The 27,022-nt window shown below is 34.4% G+C and overlaps 1 protein-coding gene across 6 annotated transcripts in view; it reads right to left on the bottom strand.

The window, feature by feature from the left end:
* Window positions 1-27,022, bottom strand: part of LOC149573171 (LRR receptor kinase SERK2-like) — a 140,745-nt gene that overhangs the window by 80,817 nt on the left and 32,906 nt on the right. For all 6 annotated transcript variants that reach the window (XM_089814344.1, XM_089814343.1, XM_089814342.1 and 3 more), the window contains 5 exons: window positions 24,412-24,544; window positions 24,138-24,209; window positions 15,914-16,057; window positions 15,629-15,700; window positions 15,076-15,141 (listed from right to left, as the gene is read on the bottom strand). In XM_089814344.1, the coding sequence (XP_089670470.1) occupies window positions 15,076-15,141; window positions 15,629-15,700; window positions 15,914-16,057; window positions 24,138-24,209; window positions 24,412-24,544 (487 nt within the window). The remainder of the gene's footprint in view (window positions 1-15,075; window positions 15,142-15,628; window positions 15,701-15,913; window positions 16,058-24,137; window positions 24,210-24,411; window positions 24,545-27,022) is intronic.

The following is a 27,022-nucleotide window of genomic DNA, read 5'->3' on the forward strand; positions in this document are numbered from 1 at the left end:
ATACCTTGTCATTTCCAGCATTACTTTCCTGTACAAATCTCTCATTCATATTTTCATACTGTGTTGTACTGATACTATTATTCCTATTTCCGACAAAATTGTTTCTTATAACATTAGGTGTTCTCATATTGTTTATAAATCTATTGAATCTACAATATCAAGTTGTGTCCCAAATTATTGCAACTACAACGAGTAACAACAGAGTTTCCATAACTTGGTCCATTCTAATTCACTTGCACTCTGCAATCTCTGGCTATGTGTCCAAAGTTATTACACTGGTAGCATGTGACACCATTGGTTATGATATTGTCGATTCCCAATGGTCTTCTTACAATCATATTAGGTCTTTCATTTGTTCTTCCATTAGATTGCTAATTAGGTCTCTTCCATTCATGTGATTTATGTCCACAAAGCCAACAATTTAAACAATATCCAATAAATGGTTTAGAAGTTGTAATGCCTTTGGAACCTTTCTTCATGTGTCCATATTTGTTGCATGCATAACATCTTCCTTTGAATGGCCTCTTTTGTTCTTCTGGTTCTTCAATATAATTTGTTGTCTGATTAGGATCTTGTATACCTGTAATTTTTTATTCCTTAGAACATTCACATTCAACATATCAAATTCCTGCCATGTCTCCCTTAGGCTTTTATTGCATCAATTGCTCATCAAGTTTGTCATTCACATTCAACATATAAAATTCCTGCTGCGTCTCCCTTAGGCTTCTATTGCATAAATTGCTCATCAAATTTGTCAATACTTGAATATACCTTCTCAAGATGTAACTTAGTCTCAACAAGCTCACCTTTAACAATGTTGGTGCATTTCTAAAGTTCCTTGTACAAAAGTTTTGAATCATCAAGTTCAGATTTTACCTTTGTTAGAAAGTAAAGTCCACCAACACAACTAAGAGGGAGGGAGTGAATCAATTCTGTGCCAAATATAACTCAAATTAATCTTATTAAATCCAATAACAATAACCAACAAATGAAGCAACCGTAAGATAAGAAACATGCAAAGTGACACAAAGAATTGTTAACTAAGGAAACCCTTGATTAGAAGGAAAACTACGGTGGGAATGATGCTCACAAGATGATGTACTAATATAAAAGTTTTGTGTAAGACAATATGACCCTGTTAAGAGCTGAAAAGAAGACAACTAAACTCGCTATCCTAGTTGCTTCAGAACTATTACACAAAACAGATCTCTAGGATAACATATTCCAAGTGTGAACTGACCAATACAACAACTTCTTTGTCAATACAATTCCTTTGAAGTTCTCAACACAATCTCATCATTATCTTCTACTGTGCTCTAATCAAATTTGCATCCTCAGCATCAATTACACAGTATGACATATGTGACACAATCAAGAAAACAATCTTTCCTTTATACCTTGTCCTAATAACTAATTAAGTCGACCTTATGGCTTCTCCAATGTACAATGAATAGTATAGGACCTCATTAAGATGTTACAATGCACATTAGATTACATTTACATATCTCAAAAGATTTCAACCAAAAAGTCGATTGACAGTGAATATATCACACATTACTCTTCGGCGACCTTCACAAAATAATCTCTAGAATCTGCTAACTCAAACACATCATTATGAACATGTTTTCAATCACTATCCAAGCTTGCTCAACCGAATTCCATCTCACTCAACAAATACAATTGATTTACTAGTAAACTATTTCTTCCACGCTAGCATGTAATGAGTCTTCACATATCCAGTTGTAACTCATGCAACGCTTAAAGTGACTTTTGGGAACATAGATGTAGCATCTAGACGAATCCCTAGACATGAATCAAATCTCATGTAACCTATCTCATCATACTCCAACCTCATTGAACAAATCTGCCTCTGCAATATACTGCAACTTTGTCTATCATAAACCAAAATACATATATGTTGACATCAATGACAAACCAAGTCGTGAATGCAACACATAAGCAATCAATCCAAGTACCAACTACTCAAAAATCTCTCCCTTCAGTATATACTCAACTTCCATGCTAACAATCTACCCCTTTGGCATTGATGGCAACATATGACAGAAAACCATAAATACCAAAAACATCAATTACTCTTTTGTTGAATGCTCTCCCCCATAGATATCAATCTGCTTCTGAATATGTATACTTCTCCCCCATTCCTACACGGGTTTTTCACGTATTACTCTCCCCCATTGGCATCAATGACAAAGGTGTCACTATACCAATCTAAAGAATTTGAAGTGCTCTCATTATAATAACCTCCAAAACAATTAGTAAAAATGCCAAGTGCCAAGGGACATTGTTATACAAATCATTGCTCAAGAGTCCTCCAATAACTCTGCCCAAAGTGACTACGCCCCCAGTCGAACATCACCAAGCATCCAGGCCAAGTGCGAAATATGCTCTGAACAACACTTGGCTGATGCAATCTTGCATCAATTACTCTGAAATAGGTTGGAGCATTACCCCAAGCATACCTCTAAGGTGTTGTTTTTCTAGGATCGTTTTTGCAAATGTAGTAACATTGCCAATGTGATTGATGATTTTCAAATGCAGATTGGATCTCATATATAAGAGAGAAGGAGACACGTCTCTTCAAGAGACATGTCCCTATATTTTAATCATCATTAATTAATACATAACTATATGTATAACACACCCTTAAGCATATATATAATATTAATATATTAACCATATATGTAATATATTATTATATTATTATATAATAATATATAATGCATAATATATATATATATATATAAGATATAAAATGCATAATATATATTATATATATTATATTACATATATAATATATATTATATATATAAGATATTTATCTTAGAGATAATTTACCATCAACGAGATATCTCATGATAAAATCAAATCGACAGAAGCTATAACAAAGTCATGACCCATAGAGACATGATTCTACTTGGCCAAAAGCCACGTAGGGTCATGTCTCAACTTGATCACCGTCAGTGAATAAGAAAATACAATTAATTTGCTTCTCAATCGACAATCATGTGGAGGTAAAACAATTACATTTAGGAACTTCATAACATAATAGTCTCTTCTGATTATAAGAGCTCGATTAGTTAAGTCATTTATAAAACAAATAGACATATATATATATATATATATATATATATATATATATATATATATATATATATATTCTTATCAGTAATATAAGACATAAAACAATGTTCGTATAAATCATGAATACAAATACTCAATGTAATGAGTATATCACTTCGACCATTGCTATACTTCAACACTCCCTCTTAGCAAGGGAGAAGTAACAAAAACATTTTATGAGACATCAGTATCAAGGATATCTATACAAAACATATTATCTGACTTTAACACTCTGAAATAGTGACTTGTCAAATAACTACAATCACAATGTTATGAACACTATCATAACATATATTATGATCTCTAATTGTCCGAAACAATATCTAGAGTAATCATAATGCATCCATTATCAATGATCTCTAATTGTCTGAAACATTATCTAGAATTTTCATGATAACAGGCCTATCATTTGCATGATCATCATCTTACAAAGATTACCTTCCATCTATTCGTTATCATGGTGTCCGGCAAAATCCGGCCCAAAGAACCATGATAACAGGTCTACCATTTATAAGATCAACATCTTATAATGGTTACCTTTTGTTTATCACCTTTCATTACATATCATATGTGAAATGGTTCAAAGGGTTTTCACCTCATATTTCTCTCTCATAGAGAAGACTACGTTATAAATAATATCTCTTAGAACTTCTCATAAAGAAGATATCATCCACAAAGGATTGCATCTCAAAATTTCTCCCTGTGAACATCGATCCTGGGAAGTCAGGTCCTCTTGTTACTTCCTTCGAAACTCTCTTTACCCAAGGATACCTGTCGAACTCATCACTCCCTCGTGATATACATAGGAGTAGGCCCTTCAACGTCATGCAACCAACCACATGTATTTCTAGACTCCCTTTGAATATAAATCTATTAAAGCTCCTGCATTGCCTATGAAGAAGTGTCATACTCCCTCTTAATGTAGAATAATCTCATAATCTCAATCATCAAGGATGAAAGCCTTATTTTATCCATCTTGATCATCAGGGTCTTCAATGTTACTATCATTAGGTTGAGTCTGCCCAATATTTGGTAGCATGTGTAAAGTACTTTCTTTTCCTGTAAGAACATCCTCAGACATGAAGGAAAAGATCAAGGCAAATAACCCTTATATTATGTATAGAATTACAAATTAGATAAATGCAAAACATAAGAATACTTATCTACACGTGAAGATTCAAAAATTGTCTTCTTAGATTATTTGAGAATAAAACATCTCCCCTCTAATGAAGGTTCAAGTTGGAATGAAACATGACTATTATTCCCCCCACAATGTACATTGCTTATTTTTTTAGTTCTAACTTGCTCTTTTAATCCATTGAAAATCCAAACATTCATTTAGCTTAATAGTAGAAGCGAACACAAACTCGTCCACAATATGTCAATAACTTGATTGAGTATGATTGTATCACTTGAATGACTCTACAACTCATACGTCAAGTAGCATTTATCATTTATCATTTTTCGTAGATGGTTCAATTTAAGTCACCACTTTCATATGATGCACTCAAGGGGTAGGCCCATTAAAACCACATAGTTGCATGAATTACAGTCCTCTTGACCGATATAATTTATCAATCATTGAAGATTCCACCACAGCATGGTTTACTCCCTCTAAATCAATATGATCGAGATCATTGCAGGTTGATGAAACCGTATCCTCTATATGCTCCCTCTCTTTCAAGGTTGCAGCTGATGAAATGTCAAATGTCCAGCTCCATCTTAATCTCAATCTCCTTCTTCCTGTAATAACAATCTAGAAGGAAAAGATCAAGGCACATTGCTCTTATAGTACATATTGAAAATAAATAAGATAGATATAATTATCAATAATTTAATAAAGATAAAAAATGATACTTTGAACATATATTCACATATTCAATCTTCTATATATACTCTTTAATCTAGCTATTCATACAGGAACAACCTCGCACTCTACACTGGCACATAACTATGTAACCATTCATTTAGGAGTGAGCATAGTTCCTACACTAGAACTATATAAATTTTAATTAATCTCATCTTTAGAATTATATTTCTATCTTACTATACATTCATTTTACCTTTTAAAAATATCAAATGATCAAATCTCATCATATATATGTTTTCATATTTATTTACATGCCGTATATCTACTAACACATCAATGATATAAGAAACATAAATATTACAATCCACAATACTATGAAATGAAAACTCAAATCACATGTGCTCACCTTTAAGGAATTTCTACCTGATATGTTCTTTCTTTTTCTTACCTATTGCATATGCTCCCTATTATTTGGATGACCCTCTTCGTTGGATAGTTGCCCATCACAAGGTCTCCACACAACTATGTGTTCTATGTACCCAATGTTGTATCAATGTCCACAAAGATAACTATAATTTTCTGCCACCTATTAATGATTCAAGCCAATAAGGGGGTCGCCGCTTATCTGTTTATTTTATATTTGACTAGGTGGCAATACTTATGGCCATAGTAACTCAATAGCAACTATGTAAGGGGAATATGTGGTATGGTTCAAATATTTATGAATTTTCAAAGATATGGCCTATGATAGTATATATCTTGCTCGTATGCGATGGGATCACCTTGCATGAATGCTCTTGCATCTTGGCACATCAATCTGTCAGGCAACAGTGAGCCCAACCCCCTAATCGACATGCTTCAAGTTGACATTGCTCCTCCAAACCTAATCTAAGTTTTGTAGATTCTTCTTATTGATAGGTGGATTAACATCATCACTAAAGAGAAACACGAAGAATGAATCCAGGGGCAGGTGGTGGTGGTGATTGGAGGCTTCTTTTTTTTTCTTTTTTTTCGGCTCTCAAAGTATCTCCTTCACCCGTTGTGTACCATTTTCAATGGCACCATGTTTGTTGAGAAACCTTTGAAAGACCTCTAGAGCCATGGAGCCTTCCGAGTCGCAATAGGTCTCGTCGAGGGTGCACGCATCCTAGGGAGGCTTACGAGGGTCATTGGTGAAGTGACGATTGAAGCTTTGCAAAATAAAGAACTTTCCTATTTCATGATCTTCTTAACTCAGCTTGGCGATTTGGCAACAGATATTTTAGGTTTTCCAAGACATCGCCATTTTCTAATTTGGAAGTAAAATATTAATCTTTTTCACTCATGGTATTGATAAATTTATTGTCTCGTCATATCTCATTTTCTAATAGAGACCTTTACTCATAGTTCAAAAGAAATCTGATGCTACTGAGAGTAGAGTGAGTTGTCCAAGTCAAGCATGGTGCTTGCTTTTCTTTATTTTCCATCCAACAATTTTCACCAATCATCAATCTCTTTCAAGATTGTCAACACTTTTCTCACAACAACTCAAGTTGTTTGCCTTGCATCCGAGGTTGAAAGAAATGGAACAATTTCCTTTAGGGCGAGGATGCATTTGATAAAGTGTGCAGGCATAGAATATAAATACTATGCATAGACTATAAATACTATGCATTTTCAAACGCTTAAGATTCCAATGTATACTATCTAAACACAAGCTGTATAATGCTCTTGAATTGTTCAGGAGCCTTATATCAAGTAATTGGCAAGCAATTATTTGCTTAGATTGTTTATTCTCACCCTTAAACAATAATGCGACTCCTGGTGTTTTATTTAAAATTTCGTGCCTAGTTATCGCCATATAGCTCATAAAACATTCAATTAGTCTCCCTTTGTTATGCCACATATGCAATCGGTCTTTTCCTTGCTAAGACTCTGCCATATTATTCTTCTAGTGGGGTCACGTGTCCTTTGTTTTAACGTGGCTTAGCAATTATTGCTTTGCACTGTTTAATATTTGCAGAGGATAGCAGAAACCATTACCTACGAAGATGTACTTCAAAGTCTAGTTACTTTTGCGTACACCAACTGCATCACAATTTTCTATGGATCTTTGAGATTGGCAATTTTAATGAATCCCGACCAATTCCAACTTTTGATATTCTATTATGTATTTATTTCATTATATATGCAGTCCCGCTCTGATACCATGTTGTTTTTCTAGGATCGTTTCTGCAAATGTAGTAATATTGCCAATGTGATTGATGATTTTCAAATGCAGATTGGATCTCATATATAAGAGAGGAGACACATCTCTTCATGAGACATGTCCCTATATTTTAATCATCATTAATTAAATAAGAACTATATGTATAACACACATTTAAATATATATATAATATTAATATATTAACCATATATGTAATATATTATTATATTATTATATAATAATATATAATGCATAATATATATTATATATATAAGATATACAATGCATAATATATATTATATATAAGATATTTATCTTAAAGATAATTTACCATCAAGGAGATATCTCATGATAAAATCAAATCGACAAAAGCTATAACAAAGTCATGACCCGTAGAGACATGATTCTACTTGGCCAAAGGCCACGTAGGGTCATGTCTCAACTTGATCACCGTCAGTGAATAAGAAAATACAATTAGTTTGCTTCTCAATCGACAATCATGTGGAGGTAAAACAATTACATTCAAGAACTTCATGTAATATATTATTATATTATTATATAATAATATATAATGCATAATATATATTATATTACATATATAATATATATATTATATATATAAGATATACAATGCATAATATATATTATATTACATATATAATATATATTATATATAAGATATTTATCTTAAAGATAATTTACCATCAATGAGATATCTCATGATAAAATCAAACCAACAGAAGCTATAACAAAGTCATGACCCATAGAGACATGATTCTACTTGTCCAAAGGCCACGTAGGGTCATGTCTCAACTTGATCGCCGTCGGTGAATAAGAAAATACAATTAGTTTGCTTCTCAATCGACAACCATGTGGAGGTAAAACAATTACATTCAGGAACTTCATAACATAATAGTCTCTTTTGATTATAAGAGTTTGATTAGTTAAGTCATTTATAAACAAATAGACATATATATATTTTTTCTTATCAGTAATATAAGACATAAAACAATGTTCATATAAATCATGAATGCAAATACTCAATGTAATGAGTATATCACTTCGATTGATGCTATACTTCAACATAAGGTACTTAAAAATATCCTTAAACAATGGTTTTGTAAAGATATCTACTATTTTTTCCTTTGTGCTAACATACTCCAATATGATTTCCTTTTCTGCTACCTTCTCTCTCAAAAGTGATATTTTATAGCAATGTGTTTAGTCTTTGAAACTCAATATGTATGTCCTTCAACATTTGCTTCATCCAAATGATCTTATTACAATTGTTTCTTGCTGCTACATACTCTTCCTCTGTATTAGATTGAGAGATACAATCTTGTTTCTTTCTTAGCCATGAAACCAATCTTCCTCCCAAGAAGAATGCTCCACCACTAGTGCTCTTTCTATCATCAACATTTGTTGCCCAATCTATATTAGTGTATGCAAATAAAAATGTGGTGTGTCATACCATAATCCATAATTTGATGTATCCTTCAAATATATGAATATCCTCTTTACTACTACTAAATGGCTCTCTTTAGGATCTTCTTGAAATCTGGCAACAATGCCAATTGCATTTGCTATATCTAGTCTTGTATGAGTTAGATATTGTAGTACTTCTATCGTTGATTTGTATCTTGTTTTTGTTGCACTAGAAGATTCATCTTTGCTTGAGAATTCCACCCTGTGACCATGGGTGTACCAACTGGCTTATAATTTTCCAATCCAAACCTTGTCAATAGATCTTTGAGATATTTTGCTTGTGATATGAAAATGCTATCCTTATTCTAAGTTATTTTCAATCCCAAGAAGTATTTCATCTCACCAATTATACTCATCTCAAATTCATTCTTCATTTCCTCATAGACTTTATCACCGGCCTCGTCATTTCCTCCAAAAATAATATCATCTACAAATACTACAACAATCAGTAATGCATCTAAATTTGTCCTTAGGTACATGTTACTGTCTGCATTACATTTCTTGAATCCCAAACTTATCAATTGTTTATACAATCTCACATACCAAGCTCTAGGTGCTCGTTTTAATCCATACAAAGCCTTTCTTAGTTTGCAAACCATATCTTAGTCTTCAATTAGTGGAAAGCCCTCTGGTTGTTCGATGTAAACCTCCTCTTCAAATTCTCCATTCAAAAATTTTGACTTGACATCCATCTGATATACCTTGAAATTCTTATTAGATGCATATGCCAAAAACATTCTTACTGGTTCAAGTCTTGCAACAGGGGCAAAAATTTCCTCAAAATCAATTCCTTCCTATTGTGAATAACCTTTACATACCAATCTTGCCTTGTTCCTCACTACTTCACCTTGTTCCTAAATACCCATTTTGTGCCAATAGCATTTTTATCTTTAGGTCTAGGGACCAGTTCCCACGTCTTAATCTTCTGTATCTAATCAAGTTCTTCTCTCATAGCTTTTGTCCAATACTCATCTTTACATGCTTCATCGGTAGTTTTATGTTCTACTTGTGATATCAAACAAATTTCATCTCTTACTTGATTTCTTGTCAAAACTCCTTTGTTTATGTTTCCAATAGTTTATTTCTCAAGGCGATTCCTTGCCACATATCTTGGTGTTCTTTGTTCTGGTGTACATTGTTCTTCTCTGACTTCAGGTCTTGGTTCCTCAATCTACAAATCATTATCAATTTCATAGAATAATTCTTGTCCTCCATTTGATTGTTAGACTTTTGACTAGTACTTGCTTAATTATCAAAAGCATACTCAAGTGTTCTTTCTTGTATTTTGAATTTCTCATCAACTTTCAGATTTGCACTTTCAACTGTTCATCTCAATCTATGATTCAAACATCTATATGTTTTTCTTTTTAATGAATATCCAAGAAATATACCTTCATTGCTTCTAGGATCAAACTTTTGTATGTAAACCTTTCTTTTGATGTAACATTTGCTTCCAAAAATTCTGAAGTATTTCAAAGTAGGTATATGCCCAAACCAAAGTTCATAAGATGTCTTACCAGTACCTTTTCTAATCTATACTCTATTCATGGTGTAAATTGTGGTGTTGATGGCTTCTCTCCAGTAGGTATGTGATACATTTCCTCCAAGCATCATAGCTCTAACTGCTTCACTCATTGACCTATTCCTTCTATTTGCTATCCCATTCAGTTACCATTCAGTTGTGATGTTTTAGGAGCTAAAAGTTTCCCTTTAATCTCATTGTCTTCACAAAAATTATTGAGCTAATTTGATATGAATTCTCCTCCTCTATCTGGTCTTAAACACTTTATCTTCAATCCTGATTCATTTTCTACTCTAGTCTTGAATAATTTGGATTTCTCAAAAGCCTTTGATTTCTCTCTAAAAAAATGTTGCCCACATCATCCTTGTGAAAACATCAATGAAAATAATAAAGTAACTTTCACCATAAAATTCTCTTGTTCTAGTAAGACCAAATAAATTTGTGTGTACAATCCCCAATTTTCTTGATGTAGTGAATAATTTGCTTGGAAAAGAGTTCTTTTGTTTAGCTATCACACATTCCTTGCAGACCATCCTAAAAGGTTTCATGATCTTAGGTAGATCTCTTACTGTATTTGTTGTACTAATCTTCATAATGTTATCAAATTTTATATGACAGAATCTCTTATGCCACAACTGTCATCCACTTTAGCAACCAGACAAGTCATCTCAATAGGATTCAATTGAAAAACATTACCTTTTGTTCTTGTACCTGTTTCAATCAGTTTACCATCTCTGTCTTTAATTATGCATGTATTTTCAGTGGATTGCAAAAGATATCCCTTATCAACAAGTTGTCCAACACTCAACAAGTTATGTGTCAATCCATTAACAAAATAGACATCTTCAGTGTTAGTTTTGTCATCAAGTGTAATACATCATTTTCCCTTAATAAGACATGGTGCATTGTTACCAACTCTAACTACTCCACCATAATAAATGTTAAATTCAACAAATTTATTTCTATCACTGGTCATATGATGTGAGCATCCACTATCTATGATCTTATCTAACTTTTTCTTTTCTGCATGTGATACTAATGCTGTTTCTTCTTTTGTAGGATTTTCTTCTTTAATAGCAACAAATCCTATTTCATCATCTTCGTCATCACTTTCAAGGAAATTTATTTCTTTGAATCAAATCCATCACTTCGTCAACAAAGAAGCAATCTTTTGTAATCTTTGACTTATAAGGCTTCTTAGGTTTTACTGTCTTTTCTCTCTTAGGATATTGATAGGATACTGTCTTTTACAAGTCCAACAAGCAAAAGCTTTCTTACCTCTAGGTTCTCTTTTCATGATTAGTGCAATACCTTCATCTATCTTCCTTTCTTCTTCTTGCATAGCTGTCTATTCTCTAGCATAATCTCCATTGGTGCTTGCACTCCTGGTTAATGTTCTTTTGTCCTTTTGCACACTTGTTCTAAAGGATCTTTGTTCTGGTCTGATTCTGATTTTGCTTTAATCTGTACTCAAATGCTTAAAGCTTCCCAATCAATATTTATCTATTAAAGCCAGGTGTGACAATAATAATTTCTTTTACAGCTATTACCTTATTTTCATAAGCAGGAGGTAGTGACATCAGTATTTTCAACACAACTTCATCTTCTATAATAGGTTCATCACAACTTTTGATTCCTGAAACAATCTCTGATATTCTTTGAAAATATGACCTTATTGATTCATCTTAAGCATAAGCAAGTTGCTAGTTCTTTACCTCAACAAATTCTGACTCAGAAAGTGCAAAGACCAATGCTTTTCTCGCATACATGTATTGTACATGAATAGTTCATTTTATTTTGCAGTACAGGTTCCTAAATCTTTCTTTGCCACCACAATCTTCCTATCCCTTGTGATCATCCGGTAATCAATTCCCACACAGAGCAAATGAGTCTTCATTTTTTCCTTCCAACTGTCATAAACCCGATGCTCTAATACCAATTGTTAGAAAGTGAAGTCCACCAACACAAATTGGGGGGGGTGAATCAGTTGTGTGCCAAATATAACTCAAATTAATCTAATACAATTCCTTTGAGGTTCTCAACACAATCTCATCATCATCTTTTTCTCTGCTCTGTTCAAATTTGCATCCTCAGCATCAATTACATAATATCACATATGTGACACTTACAACCAAGGAAACAATCTTTCCCTTATACCTTGTCCTAATAACTAATTAAGTCAGCCATATGGCTTCCCCAATGTACAATGAATAGTATAGGATCTCATTAAGAGGTTACAATACATGATACATTACATTTACATATCCCAAAAGATTTCAACCAAAAAGTTGGTTGATAGTGAAGATATCACGTGTTACTCTTCAGTGGCCTTTACAGAATAATCATTAGACTTTTCTACCTTGAGCGAATCATCACGAACGTGTCTTCAATCACTATCCAAGCTCGCTCAACCAAATTCTATCTCACTCAACAGATACAATTGATTTACCAGTAAATTGTTTCCTGCACACTGGCCTATATACAGTCTTGACATATCCAGCTATAACTCGTGCAACACTTCAATTAACTTTACGCAAAAATAGATGTAGCATCTAGACACACCCTGAACACAAAACTAATCCCGCATAACCTATCTCATCATACTCCAACCTCGTTGAACAAATATGTCTCTGCATTATACTGCAACTTTGTATGTCATAAACCAAAATACATATATGTTGACATCAATGACAAACCTAGTCATGAATGCAACACAAGTGTTAACTACTCAAAACTCTCTCCCTTTGGTACATACTCAACTTCCATGCTAACAACCATTCCAAGCTTAACATTCAAATCTTTGCATTCATTGGTTTTACCATTCAAATCTGCTTCAAGTTTTTCCTTCTAAGATTTCCCTTCATCAATTACCTTAGCCAACTGAAGTAATGCAACTTCAAGTTCATGTTTAAGTGCTTGATTTTCCTTATTGTGTTTAGCAATCAAATCTGATTCACTGTCTGATTTTAGTTCCTTAATCTGATCAGCTAGCTCCTTTATTTTTACCCTTGAAATATCAAGTTGATCCCGAAGCTTCTTAAGGTAATCTTGTGCATCTTTGACCTTTTTTTCTTTGTTAGCTTTGTCTAGATCTTCAAGTGCTGCTTCAAAGTTGCCTTGTAAATCATTTGAATCCATCAGAATTCTCCTTGAGTTGTGAAGTGTCTTCTAAGTAGCTAAACTTTGATACCAATTGTAAGAAATACTCAATACTGGGGGGGAAGGGAGTGGGGGTGAATCAATATTGCAGCACTTTTACACCAACTATATATTTCAAAAGTTAACCATATGTATCCACATAATAAAACTGAAAAGTAAAGCACACAACAATCAGAAACTCATAACACCATGATTTGTTTTCGAGGAAACCCTGGCCAAGGGAAAAACCTGATGGGGATGGTACCTACAACAATGCACTAATCTGAAAGCTCTCTATTAGGAGTCATTACATAAATTTAGTGTCCTAGCAAGAGGACAAGACCTTGTCAAAGGTCTCAACCTTGTTAGGAGTTGTAATACAATGGGAGCTCACCACTCTACAATGATATATCATCTATACAATGAGTAATAGATACAATACCAAAAGTGTCTGTACCAATATCTCAATACTGATTATAATTTGTGTATCTCACATTTGATTCTTGCCATACAACAAAAGCTTGCATCTGATCATCAAAACATCATCATTGCATCATCCATAAAGCTCAAATAACATTAGCATGTCATATTCATACTTCGCATGTGAAAACTGATCCCTTTGTAACCCTTTCAAATACTTTTGCCAGACGGCCTTAATGATGAAACGTGTGGCACATTTCCAAAACTAATTTTCAAAACTTGTTAACTGAGGGTTAACACCTAGGATGTTGTCCCTACATTGTCAAGTAATTGAATTAACAGGGCAATTCAATTCCGTAGAGGCCAAAATGCCCGAACTTAGTCACTTTCCCTGGACACCCTGATATGAACCTGCTTTCACATTCTTTAACCAAGACATGTGCCCAATAAAACTTACTCTGCTAAGCTCGCTGAACAAAACAAGTTAACTGCCGACAGTTTTCCTGCTATACACTTAGTCATTTTTCATGCTCAACCAAAACCAGAACTGACTGTTACTTCAAGCAACCTTACCAGATGAATATGTTGCCATCAATGACAACAATCATACCCTTATACCTGATCACTTGCCAACAGATGCAACCAAGTAAATTCATTTTTATTGTAAATAGCAAGGTCCACAATGTTTTTGTTAGAGATTTAGTGTTAATCTCAGATAAGGAATAACATGCAAACATGAACAATAACCTTATTAATAGTTCTTAAAGCACAAAAATCAAAATGTGAAGAAACTTCCTATGCACAACAGACAAGATGGTAATTTAGATCCACCAGTAAGAATTATATTGGAAGATTGAGCGTATCTAGTATTTCTAAATGTCAACCAGTTTAGGTGTGACTGTTTCTATGCCTGGCCTTTAATCTAACTGCAATTTTGTACGCCAATATATTGCAGAAAAACTCTGGGATAAGGAGCAATGCAAAAACCAAAATTGCAACCAAACATTAGCTTGGCAGATTAGGTAGGTTAACATTATTAGGAACAACTAAAGTATTAATTTTTTAGTTCAAGTACATGAACCTATCAAGAAAGAAAACCTAAATGTGATTAAAGCATCTATATTCTTTTCTACAACTGTATTTAAGAACTCAAATTGAATAAATTTCTCTTCTTAGAATTGTTATCAAATTATGAATCACCAGTTAGATTATTAATGAAGATAACAGGAATAAACATAAAACAGAGCATTGAGATTTGATAAATATGGATTTGAAACAGCTAATTTTCTTCTTTAAGTTTCATAATGAGAACTAAAGTTATAGAAAACACTCATCGAAATGGAATAAAGGGGAAGGAAGTGTCATTCTTACTTATACTTGTGCACTTTAAATAAGGATTCTGGTATTTCTCCAGTGAGGTTATTAGAAGAAAGGTCCCTGGAACACATCCACCCAGGCCTGTGTTAATGTTCGACACAAGATATATTGAGACAATATGCATAATTGAGAATTTAGGACACCTCTACCAAAACAGGGAAATAAACTAAATGTTAATAAACTAAATCTGTAAATAGGGAAAATGTTGATTCTTCAATTACAGAACATTCTGTTTCAAATTTTCAATACTAGACTGGTGACCACAAAATCATCAAAAAGAGGATTGACATGTAGGCATTGCCTTTATCTAGAACTACTACCACACAAAAACGTGTCAATTTGATACATATTTCCTTTCCATCTCTTATTTTCATTCCACCTTCTTGCTATCTACACGAGTGCAGCTCTAAACAGAAAACTAGACAGACTGCTGCAGCACACCCCACAAAGCATCAAATAATAAAATAGAAGGTAGTAATGACAACCACAATAATATAATATAATATAGAGACAATGCAAATTCAACTTCAATAGCAATCTTACTGACAGTTCAATTAAATTTTGAATTGCTGAAAGAGAAGGTGGAATCACTCCGCTAAGATTGTTGTGACCTAACACCCTGTTCACATAAAGACCGTTAGCTTGAATAGATGTTTCAGTCAAACTAATAAATAGCTTGCCAAGATTGCATTGCATTTATATCCCCTCAGATTTTTAGCTTATTTCTATTAAATTCTGAAAGTTAAACATGATAAACAAGACTTTAAATTATTACATTTATTCAAATGATTTTGACATAGCTTTTCAACAACTCGAAGAACAAATGACTTACAGATATTGAAGATTTGAAAGCCGGCCCAAAGAACTTGGTATATTTTCAGTGAGGTGATTGTTTCCTAAATTCAGGTTCTGTAGACTCATCATGTTACCAAGTTCTGCCGGTATTCCGCCTGTAAGCTCATTACCTTCTAATGTCCTGCATGATACAAAGTATAATAAAAATCTGTATGCATATAATATACATCTGGTCTATTGTAACAAAAAAAAATTAGAAGCTGAAACAACTATAATTCTTTTTGAAGTTGCGGTTTCTCATATTTGTACAACTAGCAACAAATGAGTGTTGACAAGTAGAGACCAATTATACTGTGTTGTACAACAACAAAAGTTCAAGCATCCAGCATGTGTGCAAACACACGCATATATAAAAGAGGCCATACAATCTCTTTCCAATAGCATCTACAGAAGAAAAAAAATAGCATTAACAAAAAAGGAATAGCATGGCCAAGTGACTAGTCATTCTCTGCACATGAAATAATTTACACCAGTCAGCGTGACTGCAAATTTTGACCATATATTCTCAGCATTTGAAAGGGATATTTAAATCTCTGAGAATTATAATGAAATAAACAACACTCGTTTAAGTGAACCTGGCTATTTAAGAAAAGTGATAAGCTAAAGGTAACTGCAAATTGAAAAAAGACCAGAAGAGTGGAATATTCATCCATCATCATGTCTTCTAGGTTTAGCTAAGCCCAAAGCAAAGGAGAGAACCCAGTCTCAGCAATTGGCCTTGAAACACTTGCATTTTTCTGGTAATTTAATCCCCCATTAGAGCGGCGACATTTTCCTGGCCCTGGAGTGGATTGATTCCTCTAAAAGTGTGGAAAGTGATATTGAGAACCAAAAGCCCTCTCGCTCTGAATTTAATAGCATACAACCTGTGTATTTTGATGGTACATACTCTCGAGATGGAAATGGTGTACACGGTGTTCTTGTGTCACCTAGTGGCATAAATTTCAAATTCACTTTCATGTTGAAGTTTGATGTATCAAAGTATGAGGCCTTGCTCCTTGGCTTTAACATAGCTTCCAGCTATGTTTCAAAATGGCTAAATGTGCATGGTCATTCTAATTCAGTTTCATTTCAGGTCGAAGGTTTATATACAGCTAAATAAGCAAGACTAATTATGCTTTTGGCATCCAATGGCTGCACAGAGCTAAAAACATCACAGAAGATACTCTTCCTATCATGAACTCAAAGTTTAATATCACTTTGACAATAACCTGTTGCTCATACATTGTGCAGTCTCTATCTCGGCCAAGCATCCCTGATAACATAAATGGCTAGGATGCTTTCAATGAGAAAAACGGATCTATCTATTCCTATACCAAATAAATGAATTTGACAGTGAGATTATCAATTGATTGAGAACGTAATCATCCAGCTTAAGACCATTGCCATTCCAAGTGGTCCTATAGAACTTGAAAGAGTGATAATGATTGGAAAAACAAGCAGCACTCCAGTAAGTGAAGACAATGTAGAGAGTGTTAACTTGGGAAAAAGCATCTCCAAGGATGGTTTACATAGAAAAGAAGCTAAAACCATCAGAAAAACAAGTTTTGATCACATCGTTGATGTAGTTTAAGAAATGCTTTGTACAAGTGTATGATGAACTAAAAGCTTTCGGAAGACTCATTCTAACATACAATCCCCTTACAACTTTATGCAAATCCCTTTACACAAAAACAAAACCCATCAACTTAACATTGCCCCCTAAAATGCAGAATTAATCGATTAAGCTAAAAGAGAGATATAATTGAGTAAATCTGGCATTTCAAATGGATGTCCTATGGATAAAAAAAATGGTACAATAAGGCTTTAAGTGGATTTCAAGAATTTAATAATCAAGGCCCTCAAGAACAACTACACACTACCATATTTGACCATTTGTTACTGAGGGCAACCAGTTCCAAATCGATGTCAATGATCAATTACTTCCCAAACTATAAACAAGTTGTGATAATTGGCATTAATTTTCCATAGTCAATTAGATTAAGACGAACAAGCTTCTGGTTTAAACCAGTATTTTTGCTCGAAATTTAAACTTACAGTGTAGTTCTCCTCTTCCTGATGATGGATCACTAAGTCAGATCTGAAATGTCAAGCAAAACCTCATACAAAATTTAAAACATTACCTTGTTCACCTTTAACAAATAGTGATCAAGGAATGTAAGCAATATAAAAAAGCATTCCAGGTACTTGAGGCTCTTGTGTTTATGTGAGGATGTCACTTGGGCTTTTAAATGTGGGCGGCCACCTTTCAAACAGCAATGGATGTTGCCTCCACAGATATAATTGATAAGATTACGGTAGCAGATATAATTGATAAGATTATGGTAACTTACCAAGATTACTTAAAATACTTCAAGGACAGAAATGACCATTGCAAACATTTGTAGTTGATTGTCCAACAATCTGTGGAATATGGATTTCCTTGGACCCTAATAAAAATGCATATTTAGTGTAAAAGGTAAATCTTATGGGGATATTGTATCCAAGGAGGGTGTGAGGACTGACCCTGATGGACAAAGAGCAATAGAACTCATTTGTCGACCCAAGGCAATTAAAGAAGTACATTCTTTCTTTGGGCAGATCAACTTCTGTCAGGAAGTTTATTCCCAACTTTGTAGAAGAGATAAAAACCATATCCAAGATGCTCAAGAAGGGACAAGCAATTAACTCGTATAAAATAAAATGATTCTTCCTTGGAGATCAAAGATGCACTCAAAAAAACCAGTATTGGCAGGTTCCAATTATTCACAGCCTTTTCAGCATTTCTCTTTTGCTTCCATTTGCACTAGAGCTGATGATCTGCTTCGGAAAAATATCAATGGGTAAATAGCCTATTTCTTTCTTTAAAAATAATTTCAGACTGAATTCAAAGTTTCCATCATGAAAAAAACCATATGAATGGTCATCTCAAAGCTGTTACGAACTTCAGACCTAAGACAAACAATCATTGTGAATGCTCCACATACAGCTGTAAAAGACATATTTGGTCATCAAGAGGCTTTTGGCAAGACCTGCAAATGGATCAACAAGATTCGAGAGTAAGGCACAGCAATACAAAGAACTAAATTGGTTCGAGAGGTCAAGGCCTTATCAACCTCATGGATAATGTGAAATTAAAGTCAGCTGAAGTACATTAAGTTCTAATCTTGCACGTAGTTTTTGTTTTCTAAGTGATAATCCGTGGTATAAAGATATGTATTAATTGGAATATGTGGACTTCCAAAATTAAATGAAAATCAGTGAAGGACCTTAAGCTGGCAGCCAAGAGGTAAATAATAATGTGAAGTGAATTAATGCAAAGAAATCATGAGGGGTTGTGGCTAATATGCTTAGATCGTAAGTAATCCATTAAGGCTGTGAGTGTTACCAAGTATTTTTTGGTGGATTTTTTATGGGAAAGACTAACGCTCACAAAGTGCAAAGGGCAGACAGTGATGGCCTACATCATTCAGAGATAAAAAAGTGATACTTGCCAAAGGTTTTTAGGCAAAATGAAGCTTGCAAGTGCTCTCCACTCACTTCCATGTCAGTTGAGGCTCCATTTCAGCAGTGGAGTACTGACTTCATAGGGTAAACCGTATGTTGTTAAAAGGTCAAGCAATAGGTATAAATGGAGACTTGTAGCCTTCAAAAAATTTGCCAAGTGGGTTGAGGCAATTCACACTAAAAAACATCAAAAGTGGTGATTGACTTCTTGCTTTCTTATGTAATCACAAGGTTTGGTGTGTCCACAAGAATAATAGTTGATAATGTTATGTGTTTTAGATCTCGTCACCTCTTTGACATGATCCAAATAGACAACGGTTTTTTCACATTCATTTTCTAATCATCCACAGCATAATAGTCAAGCTTAGTCTAGTAACAAGGTTGTCATGAAGATAATCAAGACGGCATTCAAAGCCAAAAAAAAATAGTGGGATGATAAATTACCTTTTTATGATTGGGTTGATAAAACAGCATATAAAAGATCCTTTCGAAGAAATCATTTTGAACAAGTCAATGGATCGGAAGCCAAAATGCCTATCAACCTAGAGTTACCAGTTTACAAGTGACTAGAAGAGGTGCAAGGACAAGAAGTCAATTCTATCTCCCATTGAATTCATGATCTAACTGAGCTTGAAGAAGTCAGAAGGATAGCTCATGAAAAAAAAATTCTACAGCAGCAGAAATGAAATATTTGTTTGCTTAAAGGTCATCTGATAGGTGCTTTCACCAAGGAATATTGTTCTCATGTGCAGTGCTAGATCGAAGGGCAAAAGGAAGCATAGAAAGTTTGAAGCCCTTTGGGTGGGACCATATAAAATAACAAACAACTGTGGTTATAATACTTTTCATCTCAAGAGTTTGGACAAAGAATTCATGTAAGTCCTTGTTCATGGCCAGTATTGAAAACACTATCTCTAAGTCTATCAATAAATTTGTTGCTTGTACATAAACTTTACCTTATTTCTTTCTCGGTAACCATTGCCACTATCATGCATATGAAGAAGAGTTGGCCATTCTTTTGTTTTGTGCTTTGTTAGTCTTCACTACTAGGTTTTGTAAAGGCATTATGGTTACAATGCGTTTCAACTTCCATGGTTGACTCAGGACACATCCATGCCACAAAGATTTCTATGTACCACGCACTCGTCCCGTGAATCTGCAGATGTGCAATGAGCCACCAAAGCATTACAACTACCAACTTGGTAGTGTAACACCTCTTACCACTGCCCATCGATGTCAAGATTCAACCGATCCATGTTAAAAACTGAGCTTCATTTGGTCTTCTTCACACTTCTCTAGGCTGCATGTCACTTCTACACACTCTTGAGCTCTACAATTGATCTTCTGCATCAAGCCGCTTATTTTATTTGGACAGCTTGCGCTCGATCTTTCCATACCCATAGCTTCATTGTCTATTCACTTGGCCTTCATTCCATCAAGCTACTCACTTTGTGGCTTTGAAGGGGAGTTTGTTACCTTCCATCTTTGAGTTTCATTGAGCATATCATCTTGCTCTTATCATATTCTTGTTATTTACTTTTATACATCATTGTCTATTATCATTTTTGGTTATCTATCACCAATTATTTATTTGGCTGTCCATGGGGTTTGAGACTGCAGCAAGCTCCTATACATCTCACTACCATTTTCCTTGTTTTTGCGTGTCCAGGTTTGTTTAAGGGAAAAGAAAAGAAGCTAGTTGGCTTCACCAATCACTCTTTGGTTGTAAGTTCATCCTACTCTCATCCTTGTGAATTGTCTTTATTTTCCTAGCATGGTCATTTTCCATATTGTCTGTTTTAGAATACTTTGTTTCCAACAACTGTTCTTGAGACTTGTGTCTCAAATTCTATACCCTGCATGTACAGGATGCATGCAAGCTGCACTGATGTCCTACACCCACACTGTCATCCTTAACTAGCACTGGTATCTAAGGTAGCGAGCCTCCACATTTCGGCATTTTATCTCCTTAGTATGCATTCCTGTTTCAATAATCCAAATATCATCATCTGATGTGATAGTATAGCTATTTCGATTTCATCTCCATTCTAGTTTGTCTCAAGTCTTTTGTCATTTAACCGCCTTGATCAACTAGTTCACCAGAGTGTTAGTTGAAGTGAAATGGCACAAGGGGTAGTTCATCCCTTGAAACTTTAACTAGTCTTAAGGTTGGTAAATTTCTCCTTCTCCACACTTACCAAAGCACCATTAGGATTTCTTAATGCTCTATATATGTAGATTTGCATCTGTATCAAAGTTGGCTGATAAAAATGTTGCAGAACAAAGGAGAAGACAACTTGTGTATTTGTGTTTTAGATATTTTTTAAAGGTCAAGTGCCATTTAAATGCAATATATCTTCCAGGTTTCATCCCTTCATTATAATTTCTTAATAATCCTTAAGGAATATCTTCAATGACGGGCTACTTGTCATTTGAATGTCTCCATGAATATTGTGTAAACTTTGAATGATCTTGTTGATCCTCCTGAGCACACTTGCTGATGTGAATATTACTATTGACTAGTTTGTCAGCTGGAAGACTACAAAAGTCTTTGCAAGGCATCTTTACGTGTCTGCACAAACAACAGAGATATGATCACATTTTAAAGGGTATGCTGCAATTTCAGGTGCTTTTCAGTTTGCATGCATATATCCTGGCTTAGGTGCTGGATTGTCAGATATAGTCTTGTTGTCACCTTCATTGAAGTTACATAATTTGGATCACATATATAATAACCTTTGGTTTTGGAATTAGACCTGTGTTGCTTTCATCAGACCATCAAACTCGAACAACAAAAAATATGAATCTTTTATAAACATAACACTGTTCTTCCTACATTCATGTATGAAGTCAAGTTTGAGATTGAATATCTTAAGGGGTTGAGAAGCATACATCTTTAATCTTTACATGGTTTGCATAGGGTTGAGAAGGATATATCTTCAATCTTTACATGGTTCGCATATCTGCTTACACAGGAGTGAAATCCTTGCTTATGACAGACTGGCACATAGGTCTCAAGGTCGATTTTTCCATTATATATCTTTAACTGTTGTAGAAGAAAACACCTCAGGGAATGCCACCTAGCCCAGTAAAACCTGAAGCAAAATAAGGAATTGCCCATCGTCATAAATTGGCAGTTTATATTATTGGGTCCAAGCTATTTATCTTAAGTTTGACACCAGTAGCACTTAGTTATAGTTTGCTTTCAGGGATTAGAAGCCCACTTCTTTGAGGACTGACATGATTCATGTCACAAATTCTTCCACATGGGGGTGATTTCCCAAGCATCTGAAAATAAGGGATCGACAACATGGTCTGCTATTTTTGTTAATGCAGTCTTCCAAACTAGAGTATCAGGAGGGTCTACAAACTAACCACAGTCATAGAACACAAATCTAGAGCTAGGTTTCTGTTTTGCTGCTGAGAATGATCATGAAAGTCAAGATTTGAAATAATATCCAGTATCTCTATCTGTGCATTTAAAGTTCAACCACTCATCTTGAACCAATTCTTTGTCCACAAGCATTGAAAGCAAAGAAGGATATTTTTTACAAAAATTGTTTTTAAGAGAAATCATTCCGTGTGTGGAAAGGTTTGGCCAAATTTAACAATCCATACAGAATTTTAGGGCATAAATATGGATTTCATGTGCACTTGGGCCACCACGTCCATTGCATGGGTTTGAGGGCGGTGATGCTTGGGTCCACTCTTGTTGATTCCTCTACAATTCTCTGCCTCCATTTGTCTTTCGGTTGTCATTTTCCTTATTGTCATCACCGTTTTCTTCTATCACCTATTGTTTTGTCAGGCCTTTCTCCTCCTCCACACCTTCACTACTGCCCTTAGCAGCTACCTAATAGATTTAATTTTTCCTGTCACGTGTATGTATCCTTCCAATCTGATTGGAGAATATCATCACATGGAGAATTTATTTATTTAAAATAAATAGAATAAATTGATTAATAACAAATTTAATTATTTAATTAATTAAATATTAAATATTAAATAAATGTATCATTTACATAATAAAAATTAAACATTGACATAAATATACGTTTTTCTTAAAAGGTGTTTGTGAAATGCACAATTTAAGAAGTAAATTCTAAAAATAACAATACAGAATTTTGAGACTGGGGAATTCAGACTACTGCTTTTTGAACAATGCACAACAAAATCACAGTTTCCCAACTTATAGAATCTCGTCCACCTCATGGCAATTTACAACCTAACCTGGAAAAGGAGTTTTTCTAAGTATGACTAAAGATGTCAGAACATTTCTGATTTTGATATGGGTTCCCTATGGGCTTGCCCATGTCTGGCCTGGACTGGACACTGAGCGAACCTAGGGAAGCCCCAAACCCAAACCAAAACTAGCGCCCAATTTGTGCAATGCAGGGGCCTAAGTAGAAGAACCCGGCAATATAGTATATTAGCACATGAATAACATGACAAAAAGATACAACTATGAGATATAGCAGGGGTCCAGGTAAGGCTTCATTAAGAATTTATTTTTTTGATTTCGTAGCAAAGAGCATTCATGATGAATAAGGTCCAGCATCCTAGCTTCTGATTCAAAGTGGACATTGTCATCATCCCTCCAAGAAATGACTAAATTACAATAAATAAAAATTAAGATTTTTTCTCTTCTTTCTGATACACAGGCATATGAAAGCTAGCAATACTGAATTATCTGTTTTAAAGGAAGGATAACATACAGAACGGTCAGGAATTTCAGATTGCCAATTGAAGATGAGATTGTCCCTCGAAATCCCATGTTCGCCAAAGTTCTGCATGTCAATTATTATTGCTTAGTATTTTGAAATTCATGTGATCTATCGCCTACATCAATATGAAATTGAATTAGATACTGTTTGTCAGCCCAATCCACGAGAAACATATCCGTGATGCAAGGCACACCTTCAAATACCAGAACAATGCATCATTAAGTTGTATAACATTGCCAGAGAATAAGTGTAAACAAGAACTCACACGGATGCAACATGACCATTAGAACAACTGACATGGGACCAGCTGCTGCAAGGATCCACTAAATCAACATTCCAATCATTGAGCAGATTTTTGGAATCATTCAATGACATCCTAAATGTATTCAACGCATCACCTGATGCACACATAAACCATCAGTCAAAAATGATTAGTTAGCTTACTCCAGTAAATGTAAAGCAAGACAATGCTTCCTGCATGCTAGGTACCTAGCTTATATATTTTTTAAATGGAAAACACTAAAAAGTTTCTGAAGAATCTAGAGCTATACAACTTATTATTTTCATCTAAGGTTTAAATTCTCATCAATTTGAAGTATAAAAAGAGAAGTTGTATCCATTCATTTTGAAAGAATACAGACAGTATCTTGTTTTTTGTTTCTGTTTTTTGCTTCTTTTATATTGAAATATCTTGTTTTCTTGAAATAAAGTTGAAACTATATTGCTTAAAACAAAAATTATAAACATGAAGTCCATCCTCTGGTAATTTAAAGAGACCACGAAGAGAGAAAGTAGCAATAAAACAGTCCTAGGGCACTGTTCAGAACAGCACATTTACAAAAGAGATGCAATATACATATCTGATTAGAAAACAACTTTAATAACGGAGAAGGAGATACAGGAAAAGATGGTACCAGAGAGACAAAAGAAACTATATGCCATGTGACTTTCCTCTCGTCTCTCAGAGCAACTTGGGTGCCACAAAGATAGACAGATTAAAATCACCAGCTGGGCTAATTAAAAGAAAAGTCAGCTATAGCTTACAGTGAATCATTAATCCCCAAGGCATAAACTCTCCAGACCCACCGGTAGACCCTGTGGACAGTTCTTTCCTTGACCCAAAAAACCATTATGAACCAAGAGGAATCTGGTTTTCTTTTCTCAGTTCTAGGCCATTCAATTAGATTATAATGGCCAGCATTTTGCCAGTTTGGTGAAGTTGTATTGTCTTCTTTTCCTTGGATCAGTTCAGCATATCAAGATTTTGCAGGGTCTACGAGTAAGAGATCCTTCGAGACCCCTATCCTGTGTTTGGTGATAATGATTGCAGGCAGCCAGCAGTTTCTTGCAACCAGATGGCATATATAGTTGTGGAGCACAGAAGCATTAGAACAACTCTCCTACATTTCTCTGATCACATCTTGTATGACAGTTTCCACAATTTTTACTGCCATAAAAACTGGCCACTGTGGTGGCATTGTCTTGTGAAGAAGAATACACTATTTTGTTAGAGTACAACAGAATACCATACTAGAGTGCATATTCAATGGAACTAGGATGTCATTTCTCTAGGAGAATCACCAATTTGAACCAAGCTGCTGGAAAGCTACATCATCTCTAATGCTATATCATTGAGTTTAGTTGCTTCCATCCTGTGGAATCTTTGTTTATGTGTGTTATAAATAAATAGGTGTCCTTTTAAGAGTCAAAACTAATCCTTCGGCGCAGATTAGTAGGGGGCAGTACCATACACCTCAAAATAGTTTCCTTCTAAGTTGTAACAACTATTTGCGTAGGAATATAATTTGACATAAATACAACTGGTCTATGATAATGCCTCACAGAATGTAGCCTAGAATCACCAAAAAATATATAGAAATAACAATAAGAATGCAGAGTACAGGATAGAGACAGCTTCATTTTTTTCTGTTTCAATAAAAGTCAAATTTATTCATAAATTACAAGCCATAAAAAAACCGGGCCCAGATCTTTGATACCCCAAAACTCTAGTGAAAAGCACACAGAGTAAGAGATCTTCATTGCATTGACTTCAGTTATATATCAAAGCATGTTATGAAAATTGGTCAGCTATAAGAGAGAAAGAACAAAAAACTATCATTATACACAATCCTGAGCCCATTCATTGATTCCTTTGGTATTCCTTTCACTGCAGGCTTCAATTTTTGGTATTTTCACATAGTCAACAAGAAGAAGAAAAGATTATTGTTACAAGTTACAACAGCTCAAATGCAATTTTACAAAAAGAAGAGTAAAACCATTCTAACAAATGCTCACATGCAGCTCTTCTTGAAGGGTCAGAGATGTTACATGTTCCGTGTATCAAGAAGAGATATTATAAGCAGGACCTGCTTCTGTCCCACAAGGTTTTGTGCAGTTTTTTTATCTCCACCTCCATAGAGTCCTGATTGGAACACTCAGGGTTGCCTGTCTAGCTTGTCACCTAAAAACAGGCTCAGTTCTCTAAGGTCTCAGGATATTTTCCACCCCAGAGCTTTATCCTAGAGAGGCGTGTCACTCAGGTGGTGGATATTCTACACTGCATTAAATTACTTTCTCAAGTCTTCATCTTGGAGAATGCCTGGAAACAAGCTTCTCAATAATGCCTATATATTTCTGTTGTTGTTAAAACACATTAATCCAACAAACAATGCACTTGCCCAAATGGATATGCATTTTTAAGAAAAGAATTCTGGATATGTCATAACTAAAGACTCAGATATTTCCATTGAATAAAGTGAAGAAGTAATGTCCCCAATTTTTAAGGTGGTAACTAATTAAATTGGTTGCTAAGTTGTCAATAAAAAATGAAATATTCAAATTATGACTTAATATTAATAAATTTCAATTAAATAAAG

Source organism: Cupressus sempervirens, chromosome 2 (assembly GCF_028749045.1).
Source record: "Cupressus sempervirens isolate cs-2001-9-10 chromosome 2, ASM2874904v1, whole genome shotgun sequence".
Taxonomy (NCBI): domain Eukaryota; kingdom Viridiplantae; phylum Streptophyta; class Pinopsida; order Cupressales; family Cupressaceae; genus Cupressus; species Cupressus sempervirens.